The sequence below is a fragment of the Hordeum vulgare genome, chromosome 5H (assembly GCF_904849725.1).
Source record: "Hordeum vulgare subsp. vulgare chromosome 5H, MorexV3_pseudomolecules_assembly, whole genome shotgun sequence".
Taxonomy (NCBI): Eukaryota; Viridiplantae; Streptophyta; class Magnoliopsida; order Poales; family Poaceae; genus Hordeum; species Hordeum vulgare.
The window spans coordinates 27,891,433-27,908,551 of NC_058522.1; the positions used below are offsets into that span (position 1 = coordinate 27,891,433).

General features: G+C 47.9%; 1 protein-coding gene across 1 annotated transcript; it reads left to right on the forward strand.

Moving 5' to 3' along the window:
* The first annotated feature begins 418 nt into the window (after window positions 1–418).
* LOC123395872 (E3 ubiquitin-protein ligase RMA2-like) lies at window positions 419–1,475 on the forward strand. Its single transcript, XM_045090903.1, has one exon. The coding sequence runs from the start codon at window positions 654–656 to the stop codon at window positions 1,341–1,343; it is 690 nt and encodes a 229-aa protein (XP_044946838.1). The 5' UTR covers window positions 419–653; the 3' UTR covers window positions 1,344–1,475.
* Window positions 1,476–17,119: the final 15,644 nt, after the last annotated feature.

The window sequence follows — 17,119 nt, forward strand, 5'->3', positions numbered from 1 at the left end:
AGTTACGGCCTCACGAAGAGAAAGGAGAGCTTTAATTGAATGGTTTACTAATTAATTTTAAAGTTGTTTGTTCAAAATCAATAATAAAATATGGAGTGTCTTGTCGATCATACGAATGTGTTTTGCGCATACGAGTTTTAAATAATTTTACTATCCCGTTACAATGCGCTAGTTGACTCCAAAACAAACAATCAAACACGGGTGTCATGCGTGTATACGAGCATCGTCCGTCCATTCTGCACTGCATGGATGGATGAGAGGGAAGATATACTATGCGATAGGTTGTTTTCAAGGAAAACTCTAGCCGCCACATCATCCATCATATCCATAACTTGGACCCTAGCTGCTGCCGCCGCTGCAACCCTCATCATCGTGCATATCCAATTATCCAACAACTAGGCGTTGGGTGGACACATGCTGCCATGAGAATGACAGTGACACTAGAAGCAAGAAAAGATCGATACACATGAATTCGCACTAGATACAAAAAGCAGACCCCAGCACACATGCATAGGCATACTACATAAGGACGGAGGTCTGAATTCATAGCGCAGGAACAAGAACTGAAGTCGATCCTCAACTGCTTTCCTTCATCCTTCTCTGACGAGGTCGGTCGATCTGTTTGTGATACTCGATCAGGTTGTGATCTTCTAATGACGGAGCTGACCAAGGTCAAGGAGAAATGGCGGCAGCAGGCCGACAAGCTGCAGCGTTGCGTCTTCAACGATGGCGTCGTCGGAGCCCCCGACGGCGCGACGACGGCGCCGTGCTGGGACTGCAGCATCTGCCTGGAGACGGCGTCGGAGCCGGTGGTGACGCTGTGCGGGCACCTCTACTGCTGGCCCTGCATCTTCCGCTGGCTCACCACCTCCTCCTCCAAGTCCCGCGCCTCGTCCTCCTCCGCTTGCTGCCCCGTCTGCAAGGCCGCCGTCTCCGAGGACCACCTCGTGCCGCTCTACGGCCGCGCTCGCGCCGCCACCGTAAGCCCGGCCGAAGGCAGAGTCTGGCAGGTACAGCGTCGTCCGCCGGCGACGGAGCCGAACGCGGAGCGCCTTGAGGGGCGGGACTCGGACGACGGCGGCAGCTTCTACTACTACTACGACAACGTTGGCATCAGCAATGGCCTGGACTGCTACAACGCGGAGCGCTTGCTCGGCGGCATCGCGCTGGCGGTGCTAATCCCATGGGCGGCGAGGGGCGGCGGGAGGCCGCCACCGCCGTCTTTGTACCGCGACGGCGAGGGCTGGCGGATGGCGCGCCAGCAGAGGCGGGTGGCCCGCAGGTTGCGGCAGATATGGGTGTTCCTCGCCATGCTGGCGTTCCTCTCCTTCCTCCTTGTTTGAGGGAAAACATTCGTTTTAAACCCTGAATTCGTACAGGTTCCGCGAATTAAACCTTCAAATCTAAATCCCTGTCGTTTGCATTCTAATGTATGCAATCTCGATCTAAATTGAACCCTGGATTCGTGTGCTAAACCGGGATTGCAAAGGATGACGAGATTTCTCTGTTTCTGTTCTAAAGCAATAACAGAAAGCTGGAGGTTCGCAGGAGTTCCTCGCCTTGCCATCACCATGCTCCCCGCCTCCCCGCGCTCTACGCAAAAAACTCTGAATTTATCTTCAGATATGGTGCAGCTCGGGCACCCGCTCCGGATCCCGCCCATGCCGTGCCGCCCACCGCCTTTTTTCTTCGACCCTAGCCCACCGGTGAACTGACCTGCTGACTGGCACGTCTCGCAGAGGCCAGACCAGGTCCCATTGGCAAGCTAGTACGCTGGTCTCGCTTCCATTTGAAAAAAAGTTCACGGATTTTCAAATGAAAATTTCACTGATTTGAATCATCTTGCACGCATTTTTAAGAAGACCAACAGAAAAAAAAAAAACAAATGGGCCGACCCAACGTGTTTCCTTCCTGGCCCATCAGTCAGCCGAATTCCCGTTGATATTTGCCACGTGAACGTTTTTATGTCTCAGGGTTTAATTTAGATCGAAATTGTATAGTTCAGGGTGGAAACGGCAGGGATTTGGACTTGAGGGTTTGATTCACTGAACCTTTATGAATTAAGGGTTTAAAATAGACCTTTTTCCTTCAGAAAACGTCGTAATTTGATTCATTTATGGTGTGTTTAGTTTCAGTCACCAACTGAAATGATAATGGGTTGGACCCGTTTCGAGGCCTTGTTCCCCTGTTTAGTACATAGCTGTTTCGAGGCCTTGTTTCGGTGTGTAGTACTTAAGTGGAATAGGAACCAACTTGTTCTTACCGAAGGAATATTCTCCCATATGCAGAACGCATCGATACCTCCAAATTGTAGGAATTATGCGAAACCAGTCTAGATCTCGCTCCAACCCCTCGCCATCTTGTGTCGCCTTCTTCTCGTCTCTCCCTCTCTTGATCTGAAGAGGAGCAGGTGCGACGGCCGGGTGACTAAAGGATGATGGCCTGACCTGCGCGGCGGTGGCGGCCTGAACTGCCGGTGCACGGCGTACTCATCTGCGTGAGGGCGTCACCGACGGCCTAATCTGCTCTAGGGCGGCGTCGGCGCTTGATCTGCTGATGCGCGGCGGCCCAATCTACGGGGGCGTTAACGATCATGCTTGTGTATACATATTATCAAAATGAACCAAATTCGTTTTATTTTGTCACATCAACCAAACGCTCAAATGTAACCTCTCAATTCCATCTATTGTCTCAAACAAACATAAGAACAGAATCAATCCAGTCTAGTGAAATGAAATGTCATGGAACCATGACATTCCATTCCACTTCGTTCCGCAACCAAACTCATCCCCGGGAACGGATGCCATTTTGTCGGTGAATATATCCCGTATATTCAATTTTCCCGTATTTTTTACGACATCCTGGATATGTGGGTCATTTCCTCCATATCTAGGGAAGTTGAGCTCTTCGGTTGGCGGGAGGGAAGTTTCACCTCCCGCGCCTTCCATTCACGCCCAACCGCCACAATGAGAGCTCGATTCCGACCATCCCTGTTGTCGGGTCGCTCTCGCGTGGCCGTCCCCGCCGCCGGTTTGCCCCCTCGTGCAGCCCATCACGTCGTCCTATGAGGCATGGACAGAGACTGACACCCTCCGCCGCTGTGTGTGTAGCCTGTCACGGCGTCCGAAGAGACGTGGGTGGAGCTCAACGCCCTTCGCCGCCATGCGTGCAACCCGTCCGACGAGGCGCGGGTGGCTCGATGCCCTTCGCCGTCGTGCTTGCAGTCTGTCAGGGCATCCAACGAGGCGGGAGCGGAGCTCGATGACTTCCGTTGTCGTGTGTGCAGCCCGTCATGGCGTCTGACAAGGCGCGGGCAGAGCTCAACACCCTCCGTCGCGTCGTGTGCAGCCGGTCACTACGTCCAACAAGGAGCATGGTGGCATGAGGGTGGGGGAGGAGCGGAGCCGCCAACCGGCGAGGACGGGAGGAGGGTAGCTGCCGACCGTGATGAAGGGAGCCGCTGCCGCTGTGTGCCAGTTCGCTCGAGCTGCTCGTGTACGCGGGCTGGCCAATTGTAATTTATATTTTGTGGTTAGGGTGTGATGTCTTATTTGGATTTATATGGATATATTCTAGCGAAAGAAAAATCATACCGTAAAAACGTGATTTTTGTTTGCAGTATTGTGTAAACTGATTTTATGGTAGGAGATTTTAAAGGATCCGCTAGAAATGCTCTAAACAACCCTTTGTCCAACCATACTCCATATACATGTGAAGAATGTCATACATAAACTCACCACCGCCACTCAGATATGGAATGGCGGGGAGGGATTTGATAAAACCTCGTTGCTTTCCCAAAATTTTCAACGCCCTCAAGGAAAGAAGGGTTCTAGATACCACGTCCTATAGGAGGATCTGCTCTATAAATGATCCAATCAGGAGTATAATTGATGAATTTGGGACTTTATCATCCATTAACGATGGAGGAACCTCGACTATACATGGTTCTCTGGAGTTTATCTAGGGTTTGTGTTTGATAGAGATAGCAAATGAGGAAAGGAATGGCAGATAGTTTGTCTTTGATAAAGATAGCAAATGAGGCGATGGGATACGAATCCAAGCAATGGTTTAATCGCTCAGTCTATCCATCAGTTTGGGGATGATGGGAATAACTGTACCTCAACTTAACTTGCAGAGATGTGAATATTTGTTTCCACATTGAACTGCAGCACGATGGGCGGCACCGCCACAACGTCGGTCACCGTTGAGCAGTTGCCTAAGGTCACTATAAGGCCGGTGTACTACAAATCCGAGTCGTCTTGTCAGGTCTCGATCAATCCTGATCTTTTTATAGCATGTCCAAAGCAGCTCCCTCAATCTGTACGGTTTTTTTTAGGAAAGCGATTAACTATCGAATCCGGAGTATGACTCGTACAGACTCCCGTAGACCAATGGACAGGTCGAACAAGCCAATGGGCTCATCATGAGTTGTATCAAATCACGGCTAGTTGGCTCTCTAACAGAGTCTGACTGCCATTTGGTGGAGGAGCTCGACTCCGTACTATGGGGCTTGCGTACCATCCCGAATCGTTCTATAGGATACACACCATTTTTCATGGTATATGGGGCCGAAGCGGTCCTTCCCTGTGATATTATCCACGACGCACCTCGTGTGCGCATGAAAGTGGAAAAGGAGGCCAAGTTAGATCAGCAAGACGACTTGGACGCCTTAGAAGGCGAGCGCGGCATGGCTCAGGCCCGATCCGCCTTTTACCAGCAGCAAGCTCGGCGCTATCAAAGCAGAGAAGTTCGAGCAAAAGCATACAACATGGGAGAGCTTGTCCTACGCCTTCTAGAGAAACAGAAGCATAAACTTCACCCAAAGTGGGAGGTCCTTTTCATAATTGATGAAGTTTTAATAGGAGCAACTTATCGTCTGCGCAACCCAGGAGACAATCACCTCGAGCCGAACCCGTGGAATGCAGCCCACCTTCAGCATTTCTACGGCTAGACCAATGTCGTCACCATCTTCGTTTTATTCCTTTTTCCTTCTTGACAAGCATTTATTGTTTCCTTTTTGTAGGATGTTAGGGGACTTTCCTAGGATGTGTTCAGCTTAACCGAACTACTGGGACTACATGTCCCAATACTCATGTAAAATAGAATGTTTAAAATAGCAGCTAGGGGCTTCATAACGAAGCAGTCCGATATGTTTATCACATATATATATTTACGTATATAAACCTTGACTCAATATAAGTTCCCACCACTATATGCATTATTTGGACTTAAGATCCTTGCAAAGCTAGGTTGCTTCGCTTATGTTCTTACCCTTTACGTTTTTAATATGTTCGGTTAAAGGGTAAAGGGAGCATCTGTGCGATTGATACGTCCGGTTCGTCCGGATACGTACCTCAGACGAGTAATGCCAAAAGCTAGAGTTTCTTAAGATACAACTTGATCGGTTGCGAACGAGGTCCAACTAATCAGCAATTTTTGCCGCCCATAACACATATCCGTATTCCACGGAAACATGGCTACATCAACGACAATTTATGTAACAGCTCGGAAAAAGGAACCTACGAAGGAACTATTTTTTCCAAAAGATGTTTCTTACGACATATCATAATACAAGACAATCCCCTCATATAATCTTTGTCTGTTAGCACCACATGGCCGGATTGCCTGATTATCGGAAGTTGATCCCTATTATTATATGATATAAAGTACGAAACACACCTTAATAGTTAATAAGGGAGGTAGAAGCCGATGACCGGTTAATGACAAAAATATTTTCAAAATGAAGGGAAGTGTTTTCACACACAATTATAACATGACAAACGATTACACCCTCGGCGGTTGGTCCAAATCATCTATTATGGCATCCAACGCACAGTCCTCCTGCGATAGGCGAGCCGCTCGCATCACATTATCATAAACCAAGTGGAGGGGAATCTCGGTACCGTCAGGCCCTGCTAGTCCATCTCTAGCCATGTCTTCGGGATTCAGACGAGCGAAGCGGGTCTTCATCATGCCCCATGCCTCCCGAGCTCCTTCTCGGTAGGCCGAGGTCTTCCATAGCTCGCAATAGCTCCGAGCTCCTTTAAATAGCTCAGCAAGCTCGACCATCCCTTGTGGAAGAGTCTGATTTTGCCATAAAGCTAGAATCATGCTTCGGATGGCCTTCCACGCTTGTTCATGTACAACAGAGAGTTCCCTCAACAGACCCCCTTGAAGGTACCCGGCCTCACCAACGGGACACCCACTTATCGGACCTGGTCAACAATAAGCACACATTCTTTGCGGTCAAGGCAACAAACAATGATTCGTCACATAAACAAGGTCAAGAGTTTTACTTACAGTATATGCCGCTCTTTAAATTACAATTCTCTTCGTGGCTTTGCGCCAATTGAGCTTTCAAACTCTCAATTCCTTTGGCTTGCCTTGTTTTCTCTTCTTTCAGTTGGTTGTTTTCATCAGGGCATCGCTTCAATACGCGCTGCCCGGCTTCGAGCTGAGACTCGACGTATCGCTGGGACCCTCGAGAGGCATCTAAATCCTTTTGCAATAGACCTATAGATTCTCCTTCTATATCACAACTTCTTGGTTATACAGGACACCCGAATCAAATTATGCAAATCATGAATAATTTCACTTGCCATGCGCTTCTATGGTGAATTTATCCACGTTTTCAAGCTCAGCCTTGCTGGCTTGTAGCTCACTTTGACTTTAGCTGGAAGTCTTTGGACAATTTTTCATTTTCTTGCTTTAAATCCCGCAGAACGATAAAGGATCATATTGACCCTTAACTTGGTCTTAACGACGAAACTAAGGCTCGGGGGATACTGGATCCGAACTTTTGTTCGGCTATCAAAATACTGATAACATACTTGGAGTTTGGCAGACATGTGGTGGGCCACTTCCTTAAGATCGGCCCGTGCAGCCCCAAGGTAAGCATCAGTCGAGTTGAGAGCATTAAACTCTTGCTCGGAGAATACAGGGTGGTGCAATGATTTCTTCCGCTACCGATGTGATTCATCACACTCTCAATCTCCGAGTTAGTCGCTGAGAATCCGTCGGAAATTTCAGGCACTGGGCCTGTGTTCCGGGCTCCTATGTTGACTGAGGTCCTTGGGTTTGGTTGGCTAACCAATACCCCGACCACGTCTTTCGGCGATGAGGGCCGCGCATGATTCCTGTGCATTTAAAAAGGCAACCGACACCATAAAGGAGAAGGGTTGATGAGTGTACCCCATGGCTGAAGGAACGACTGACATATTTTCTGCCGCATCCTGTTCGGGAATTTGACTCCCGGCTGGCGCTGTGCTACCTCTTGAGCTTGCGTTGGTTTTTTCCTTGAAGAGGAAAGGGTGATGCAGCACATCATCAGTAAGTATTTCCCTCAGTTTGAGAACCAAGGTATCAATCCAGTAGGAGTACCAAGACAAGTCACCAATGTACCTGCGCAAAAACAAACAAACTTGCACCCAACGCTATAAAGGGGTTGTCAATCCCTTCAGGTTTAATTGCAAGGTGAGATCTGAAGGTGGAAAGTGCAACGAAGTAAAAGTGTAGAGCTGAAAATATGATGTGAAGTAGACTCGGGGGCCATAGTGTTCACTAGAGGCTTCTCTCATGATAGCAAGTATTACGGTGGGTGAACGAATTATTGTCGAGCAATTGATAGAACCGCGCAAAGTCATGATGATATCTAGGGCAATGATCATACATATATGCATCACGTCCGAGACAAGTAGACCGATACTGTCTGCATCTACTACTATTACTCCACACATCGACCTCTATCCAGCATGCATCTAGTGTATTGAGTTCATAACAAACAGAGTAACGCCTTAAGCAAGATGACATGATGTAGAGGGATAAATTCATGCAATAGATATAAACTCCATCTTTTTACCCTTGATGGCAACAACATGATGCGTGCCTCGCTACCTCTTCTGTCACTGGGTGAGGACACCGCACGGTATGAACCCAAAACCAAGCACTTCTCCCGTTGCAAGAATTATAGATCAAGTTGGCCAAACGAAACCCACAACTCGAAGAGAATTACAAGGATACGAAATCATGCATATAAGAGATCAGAGGAAACTCAAATAATATTTATAGATAATCTGGTCATAAATCCACAATTCATCGGATCTCAACAAACACACCGCAAAAGAAGATTACATCGGATAGATCTCCATGAAGATCATGGAGAACTTTGTATTGAAGATCCAAGAGAGAGAAGAAGCCATGTAGCTACTAGCTATGGACCCGAAGGTCTGTGGTGAACTACTCACGCATCATCGGAGAGGCAATGGTGTTGATGATGAAGCCCTCCGTGTCCGAATCCCCCTCCGGCAGGGCACCAGAACGGTTCCCAAATGGGATCTTGCGGGGGCAGAAGCTTGCGGCGGCGGAAAAGTATTTTCGTGGCTCTCTCTAGCAGTTTCGGATTTTTCGGGGATTTATAGGCGGAAGAAGTAGGGCAAAGGAGCCACGGGGGGCCCACAAGCCTGCTAGGCGCCCCCCGAGGCCGCGGCTAGGGGGCTTGTGGCCTCCCCTAGGGTCCTATGCCTTGGTTCTCAAGTTCCCTGCGTATCTTCTGTTACGGAAGAAATCTTTCCGAAGGTTTTATTCCGTTTGGACTCCGTTTATTATTCTTCTCTGAAAAGGGTCAAAAAAGGGAAAAAACAGGAACTGGCACTTGGCATTGAGTTAATAGGTTAGTCCCAAAAAAGATATAAAATAGCATAATCATGCATACAAAACATCCAACGTTTACAAGATAATAGCATGGAACCATCAAAATTATAGATACGTTGGAGACGTATCACGCTGCAGCTAGCATATGTTGGAAATATGCCCTAGAGGCAATAATAAAGTGGTTATTATTATTTTTCTAGTTCATGATAATTGTTTATTATTCATGCTATAAGTGTATTAAACAGAAACCGTAATACATGTGAATACATATATCACAATGTGTCCCTAGTGAGCCTCTATTTTGGCTAGCTCGTTGATCAATGGATGATCGTGGTTTCCTGATCATGGACATAGGATGTCATTGATAACAGGATCACATCATTAGGAGAATGATGTGATGGACAAGACCCAACCCTAAGCATATCAATAGATCGTGTTGTTCGTCTACTAAAACTTTTCTAATGTCAAGTATCATTTCCTTAGGCCGTGAGATTGTGCAACTCCCGGATATCATAGGAGTGCTTTGGGTGCACCAAACGTCACAACGTAATTGGGTGATTATAAAGGTGCACTACGGGTATCTTCGAAAATGTCTGTTGGGTTGGTACGAATCGAGACCGGGATTTGTCACTATGTGCGACGGAGAGGTATCTCTGGGCCCACTCGGTAGGTCATCATCATAATGAGATGGATGTGACCAAGGAGTGGTTCACGGGATGATGTGCTACGGAACGAGTAAAGGTACTTGCCGGTAACGAGATTGAACAAGGTATAGGGATACCGACGATCGAATCTCGGGCAAGTATCATACCGATAGACAAAGGGGATTGCATACGGGATTGAGTGAATCCTTGCATCGTGGTTCATCTGATGAGATCATCGTGGAACATGTGGGAACCAACATGGATATCCAGACCCCGTTGTTGGTTATTGACCGGAGAGCTGTCTCGTGTTGGGAAACGTAGCATAAATTCAAAATTTTCCTACGCATATTCAGATCTTCCTATGGAGAGACCAGCAACGAGAGAGGGGTAAGAGCATCTTCATACCTTTGAAGATCGCTAAGCGGAAGCGTTGCTAGAACGCGGTTGATGGAGTCGTACTCGCAGCGATTCGGATCGCGGTGTGATTCCGATCTAGTGCCGAACTACGACACCTCCGCGTTCAACACACGTGAAGCCCGGTGACGTCTCCCGCACCTTGATCCAGCAAGGAGGAGGGAGAGGTTGGGGAAGAACTCCAGCAGCACGACGGCGTGGTGTCGATGGAGAGACGAGGTCTCCCGGCAGGGCTTCGCCAAGCACCGGCAGAGAGGAGGAGAAAGAAGGGCAGGGCTGCGCCGAGGGAGAGGGAGAAGTCTGTCTCCCAAGGGCCAAAACCCCTCTCTATTTATAGGAGGAGGGGGAGGGGCTGCGCCACCCCTAGGGTTCCCTCCCTAGGTGCCGGCGGCCACCAGATGGGAAAGGGGGGCGGCGGCTAGGGTGGGGAGGGGGTGGCGCACCACCTGGTGGGCCTTAGGCCCACCTGGCTTAGGGTTTGCCCCCCTTCCCTCTCCCCTGCGCATTGGGCTGAGTGGGGAGGCGCACCAGCCCACCTAGGGGCTGGTTCCCTCCCCCACTTGGCCCACCTTACCTCCCGGGGTTGTTGCCCCCCTTCGGTGGACCCCCAGGGCCACCTCCGGTGGTCCCGGTGATCCCGGTACGTTACCGGTGATACCCGAAACACTTCCGGTGTCCGAAACTATCCGTCCTATATATCAATCTTTACCTCCGGACCATTCTGGAGCTCCTCGTGACGTCCGGGATCTCATCCGAGACTCCGAACAACTTTCGGTAACCTCGTATAACAATTCCCTATAACCCTAGCGTCACCGAACCTTAAGTGTGTAGACCCTAAGGGTTCGGGAGACACGCAGACATGACCGAGACACCTCTCTGGCCAATAACCATCAGCGGGGTCTGGATACCCATGGTGGCTCCCACTTTCTCCACGATGATCTCATCGGATGAACCACGATGTCAAGGATTCAATCAATCCCGTATACGATTCCCTTTGTCTGTCGGTATAGAACTTGCCCGAGATTCGATCGTCGGTATACCTATACCTTGTTCAATCTCGTTACCGGTAAGTCTCTTTACTTGTTCCGTAGCACGTCATCGTGTGACTAAATCCTTAGTCACATTGAGCTCATGATGATGTCCTACCGAGTGGGCCCAGAGATACCTCTCCGTCACACGGAGTGACAAATCCTGATCTCGATTCATACCAACCCAACAGACACTTTTGGAGGTACCCGTAGTGCACCTTTATAGTCACCCAGTTACGTTGTGACGTTTGATACACCCAAAGCACTCCTACGGTATCCGGGAGTTGCACAATCTCACGGTCGAAGGAAAAGATACTTGACATTAGAAAAGCTTTAGCATACGAACAATACGATCTAGTGCTATGCTTAGGATTGGGTCTTGTCCATCACATCATTCTTCCAATGATGTGATCCCGTTATCAATGACATCTAATGCCCATGATCAGGAAACCATGATCATCTATTGACTAACGAGCTAGCCAACTAGAGGCTTGCTAGGGACACATTGTGATCTATTTATTCACACATGTATTACTGTTTCCTGTTAATACAATTATAGCATGAGCAATAGACGATTATCATGAACAAGGAAATATGACAATAACCATTTTATTATTGCCTCTAGGGTATTTTTCCAACATCTCGATCATGCCTGCATGATTCCCGAACCCGTAGGGTCTACACACTTAAGGTTCGATGACGCTAGGGTTATATGGGAATAGTGTACGTGGTTACCGATGGTTGTTCGAAGTCCCGAATGAGATCCTGGACGTCACGAGGAGCTCTGGAATAGTCCGGAGGTAAAGATTCAAATATAGGAAGTGAGGATTTGGATGCCGGAAATGTTTCGGGCGTCACCGGTAATGTACCGGGACCACCGAAAGGGTTCCGGGGGTCCACCAGCCCCGAAGGCTTACATGGGCCAAAAGGTGGAAGGGAACCAGCCCAGAGTGGGTTGGTGTGCCTTCCACCTCAGCCCAAGGCGCAACAAAGGAGGTGGAGGGGGCCCAAGGCCCACCTAGGGCGCTGCCCCTCCTCTCTCCACCCTGACCGCCGCCTCCTTGCCCTAGATGGGGTTGCCGCACCCCTTAGGGTGGGAACCCTAAGGGTGGGGACCCTCCTCCCTCTCCTCCTATATATAGTGAGGGTTTCGGGGCTGTTTGAGACACAATTCTTCCTCTCTCTCGGCATAGCCGTGCTCCTTCTCTTCCTCGTGTTCCGTGGTGCTTGGCAAAGCCCTGCCGGAGTACCACGTAGCTCCACCGCCACCACTCCGTCGTGCTGCCGGAGCTCTCCCTCAACCCCTCCCTCCTCCTTGCTGGATCAAGGCGTGGGAGACGTCACCGGGCTGCACGTGTGTTGAATGTGGAGGCACCGTTGTTCGATGCATAGATCGGAATCCACCGTGATCTGAATCGCGGCGAGTACGACTCCATCAACCTTGTTCTAGCAACGCTTCCGCTTAGCGATCTTCAAAGATATGAAGATGCTCTACTCCTTTGCTCATTGCTGGTTTCTCCATATATAGATCCTTGCATGTCGTAGGAAATGTTTGAAATTACTATGTTCCCCAGCAGTGGCATCTGAGCCAAGGTTCTATGCGTAGATTCTATGCACAAGTAGAACACAAAAGTTGTGGGCGCTGATTTTGTCAATTGCTTGCCGTTACTAGTCTTATCTTGATTCGGCGACATCGTGGGATGAAGCGGCCCGGACCGACCTTACACATACGCTTACGTGAGACAGGTTCCACCGACTAACATGCAGCTGTTACATAAGGTGGCTAGCGAGTGTCTGTCTCTCCCACTTTAGTCGGATCGGATTCGATGAAGAGGGTCCTTATGAAGGGTAAACAGCATTGGCATATCAACGTTGTGGCTATCACGTAGGTAAGAAGCATTCTTGCTATAAACCCAAATTAGCCACGTAAAACTTGCAACAACAATTAGAGGACGTCTAACTTGTTTTTGCAGGGTATGCCATGTGATGTGATATGGCCAAAAGAATGTGATGTATGAGATTGATCATGTTCTTGTAATAGGATTCACGACTTGCATGTCGATGAGTATGAAAACCGGCAGGAGCCATAGGAGTTGTCTTAATTTATTGTATGAGATGCAAACACCATGTGATTACTGTACTTTATTGCTAAACTTATCTATAGTAGTAGAAGTAATAGATTGGCGTGACGACTTCACGAAGACACAATGATGGAGATCACGATGATGGAGATCATGGTGTCATGCCGGTGATGATGATGATCATGGTGCCCCAAAGATGGAGATCCAAGGAGCAAGATGAGAATGGCCATATCATCTCACTATACGATTGCATGTGATGTTTATCATGTTTTACATCTTATTGCTTAGAACGACGGCGGCAAAGAGAAGATGACCCCTCATGAAAATTTTGAGAAAGTATTCCCCCAAGTGTGCACCATTGCGAAGGATCGTTGTCTCGAAGCACCACGTGATGATTGGGTGTGATAGATTCTAACATTCGCATACAACGGCTGTAAGCTAGTTTACACACGCAAAACACTTAGGTTGACTCGACGAGCCTAGCATGTACAGATATGGCCTTGCCGCGGCAACAAAAGTCCTTCCCTGGCGCTTAGGAATTCTTCTTGTTACTTCTCTAGTTTGCGTCGGTTTTTCCCTTGAACAGGAAAGGGTGATGCAGCACAGGAGCAATAAGTATTTCCCTCAGTTTGAGAACCAAGGTATCGATCCAGAAGGAGGGCCTCGTCAAGTCCAATGTACCTGCGCAAACACAAACAAGCTTGCACCCAACGCTTCAAAGGGGTTGTCAATCCCTTCAAGATTGTTTGCAAAGTGAGATCCGAAGGCGGAAAGTGCAACGAAGTAAAAAGTGTAAGGCTGAAAATATGGTGTGGAGTAGACCCGAGGGCCATAGTGTTCACTAGAGGCTTCTCTCATAATAGCAAATATCACGGTGGGTGAACAAATTACTGTCGAGCAATTGATAGAACCACGCAAAGCCATGACAATATCTAAGGAAATGATCATACATATAGGCATCACGTCCGAGACAAGTAGACCCATACTTTCTGCATCTACTACTATTACTCCACACATCGACCACTATCCAGCATGCATCTAGTGTATTGAGTTCATGACGAATAGAGTAACGCCTTAAGCAAGATGACATTATGTAGAGGGATAATCTCAAACCAATGATGAAAACCCCATCTTTTTACCCTTGATGGCAACAACACGATGCGTGCCTCGCTACCCCTTCTGTCACTGGGTGAGGTCACCGCACAATATGAACCCAAAACCAAGCACTTCTCCCATTGCAAGAATCATAGATCTAGTTGGCCAAACAAAACCCACAACTCGAAGAGAATTACAAGGATATGAAATCATGCATAAGAGAGATGAGAAGAAACTCAAATAAGATTCATAGATAATCTGATCATAAATCCACAATTCATCGGATCTCGACAAACACACCGTAAAAGAAGATTACATCGGATAGATCTCCATGAAGATCATGGAGAACTTTGTATTGAAGATCCAAGAGAGAGATGAAGCCATCTACTTACTAGCTATGGACCCGTAGGTCTATGGTGAACTACTCACGCATCATCGGAGAGGTCATGGTGTTGATGAAGAAGCCCTCCGTGTCCGAATCCCCCCTCCGGCAGGGCACCAGAACGTGCCCCAGATGGGATCTTGCAGAGACAGAAGCTTGCGGCGGCGGAAAAGTGATTTCGATGATCTCCTGATTTTTTGGGGATTTTTAGGGAATTTATAGGCGCAACCCCTAGGTCAGGGGACGCTCAGGGGGCCCACAAGCCTGGATGGCGCGGCCTCCCCCTGGCCGCGGGGTGGGGGCTTGTGGGGCCCCTGGGGCTCCCCTGCCTTGGCTCCCAAGCTCCCCGATCTTCTTCCGTTCCAGAAAAAATCTTTTCGGGGATTTTCTTCCCTTTGGACTCCGTTTCAAAATCTCCTCTGAAAGGGGTAAAAAAGATGGAAAAAACAGGAACTGTCACTTGGCACTGAGTTAATAAGTTAGTCCCAAAAAATATATAAAAGGCATGCAAAACATCCAAAGTTTGACAAGATAATAGCATGAAACCATCAAAAATTATAGATACGTTGGAGATGTATCATGCCTCGAATAGGGAGACCGAAAGGTCGAACATGAGTCGTATGGTTGATACGATCATCATGGAGATGCCCACCATTGATGACTAGTCCGTCTCACGTGATGACCGGACACGGGCTAATCGAGGTGGATCATGTAACACTTGGATGACTAGAAGGATGTCTATCTAAGTGGGAGTTCATTAGTAATTTTATTAGATGAACTTAATTATCATGAACTTAGTCTCAAATTGTCTTTACAAATATTGTAGATCCAATGGCTAACGCAAATGTCCCACTAAACTTCAACGCGTTCCTAGAGAAAACAAAGCTGAAAGATGATGGCAACAATTATGCGGACTGGGTTCGTAGCTTAAAGCTCATCCTCATTGCATCCAAGAAGGCCTATGTCCTTCATGCGCTGCTAGGTGACCCTCCCATAACCGCGGCAACCCAGGACGTTAGGAATGCCTGGCAGTCGCAGAGTGATGACTACTCTCTCGTTCAGTGCGGCATGCTTTACAGTTTAGAACCGGGGCTCCAAAGGCGTTTTGAGCAACACGGAACATATGAGATGTTCCAGGAGCTGAAACTAGTTTTTCAAGCTCATGTAAGGGTCGAGAGATATGAGGTCTCCGACAAGTTCTTTTGCTATAAAATGGAGGAGAATAGTTCCGTCAGTGAACACATACTCAGAATGTGTGGGTTGCATGATCGTCTGACTCAACTGGGAGTTGAACTTCCGGATGATGCGGTCATTGACAGAATCCTCCAGTCGCTTCCACCTAGCTATAAAGGCTTTGTGATGAATTACAACATGCAAGGGATGGAAAAGACTATTTCCGAGTTGTATTCAATGCTGAAATCTGCAGAGGTAGAAATCAAGAAAGAGCATCAAGTGTTGATGGTCAATAAGACCACTAGTTTCAAGAAGGGCAAGGGTAAGAAAAACTTCAAGAAAGACGGAAAAGCAGTTGCTGTGCCCGGTAAGCCAGTTGCCGGGAAGAAGTCAAAGAAAGGACCCAAGCCTGAGACTCAGTGCTATTACTGCAAGGGAACCAGTCACTGGAAGCGGAACTGCCCTATAAGTACTTAGCAGACAAGAAGGCCGACAACATCCAAGGTATATATGATATACAAGTTATTTATGTGTACCTTACCAGCGCTCGTAGTAGCTCCTCGGTATTTGATACCGGTGTTGTTGCTCACTGATATGTCTCCATCGTATCTACTTTTCCAAACTCTTTTGCCCTTGTTTTGGACTCTAATTTGCATACTTTGAATGGAACTAACCCGGACTGACACTATTTTCAGCAGAATTGCCATGATGTTGTTTTTGCGCAGAAATAAAAGTTCTCGGAATGACTTGGAAATTTACGAGGATTTTTTGTGGAATATATAAAAAGTACTGGCGCAAGAATTACCTGGAGGGACGGAGCCAGGAGCCCACAAGCCGAGGAGGCGCGGGCCCCCTGGCCGCGCCTGGCAGGCTTGTGAGGCCCTCGTGGCTCCGCCGCCTCCAACTCCAGCTCTATATAGTCTCTCGCGCCCAGAAAAAATTAAGAGAGAAGAGTTCATCGCGTTTTACGACACGGAGCCGCCGCCAGCACCTGTTCTTCCTTTGGAGGGCAGATCTGGAGTCCGTTCTGGGCTCCGGAGAGGGGAGATTGACGCCGTCGTCATCATCAACCATCCTTCATCGCCAATTCCATGATGCTCTTCACCGTCCGTGAGTAATCTCATCGTAGGCTTGTTGGACGGTGATGGGTTGGATGAGATCTATCATTTAATCGAGTTAGTTTTGATGGGGTTTGATCCCTAGTATCCACTATGTTCTGAGATTGATGTTGCTACTACTTTGCTATGCTTAATGCTTGTCACTAGGGCCTGAGTGCCATGATTTCAGATCTGAACCTATTATGTTTTCATGAATATATGTGTCTTCTTGATCCTATCTTGGAAGTTGTAGTCACCTACTATGTGTTATGACCCGGGAACCCCGGAGTAACAATAGCGGGAACCACTCCCGGAGATGACCATAGTATGAGGAGTTAATGTATTCACTATGTGTTAATGCTTTGTTCCGGTTCTCTATTAAAAGGAGACCTTAAGATCCCTAAGTTTTCATTAGGACCCCGCTGCCACTGGAGGGATGGACAATAGATGTCATGCAAGTTCTTTTCCATAAGCAAGTATGACTAATTACGGAATACATGCCTACATTACATTGACGAACTGGAGCTAGTTAATATCATCCTGTGTTATAACTGTC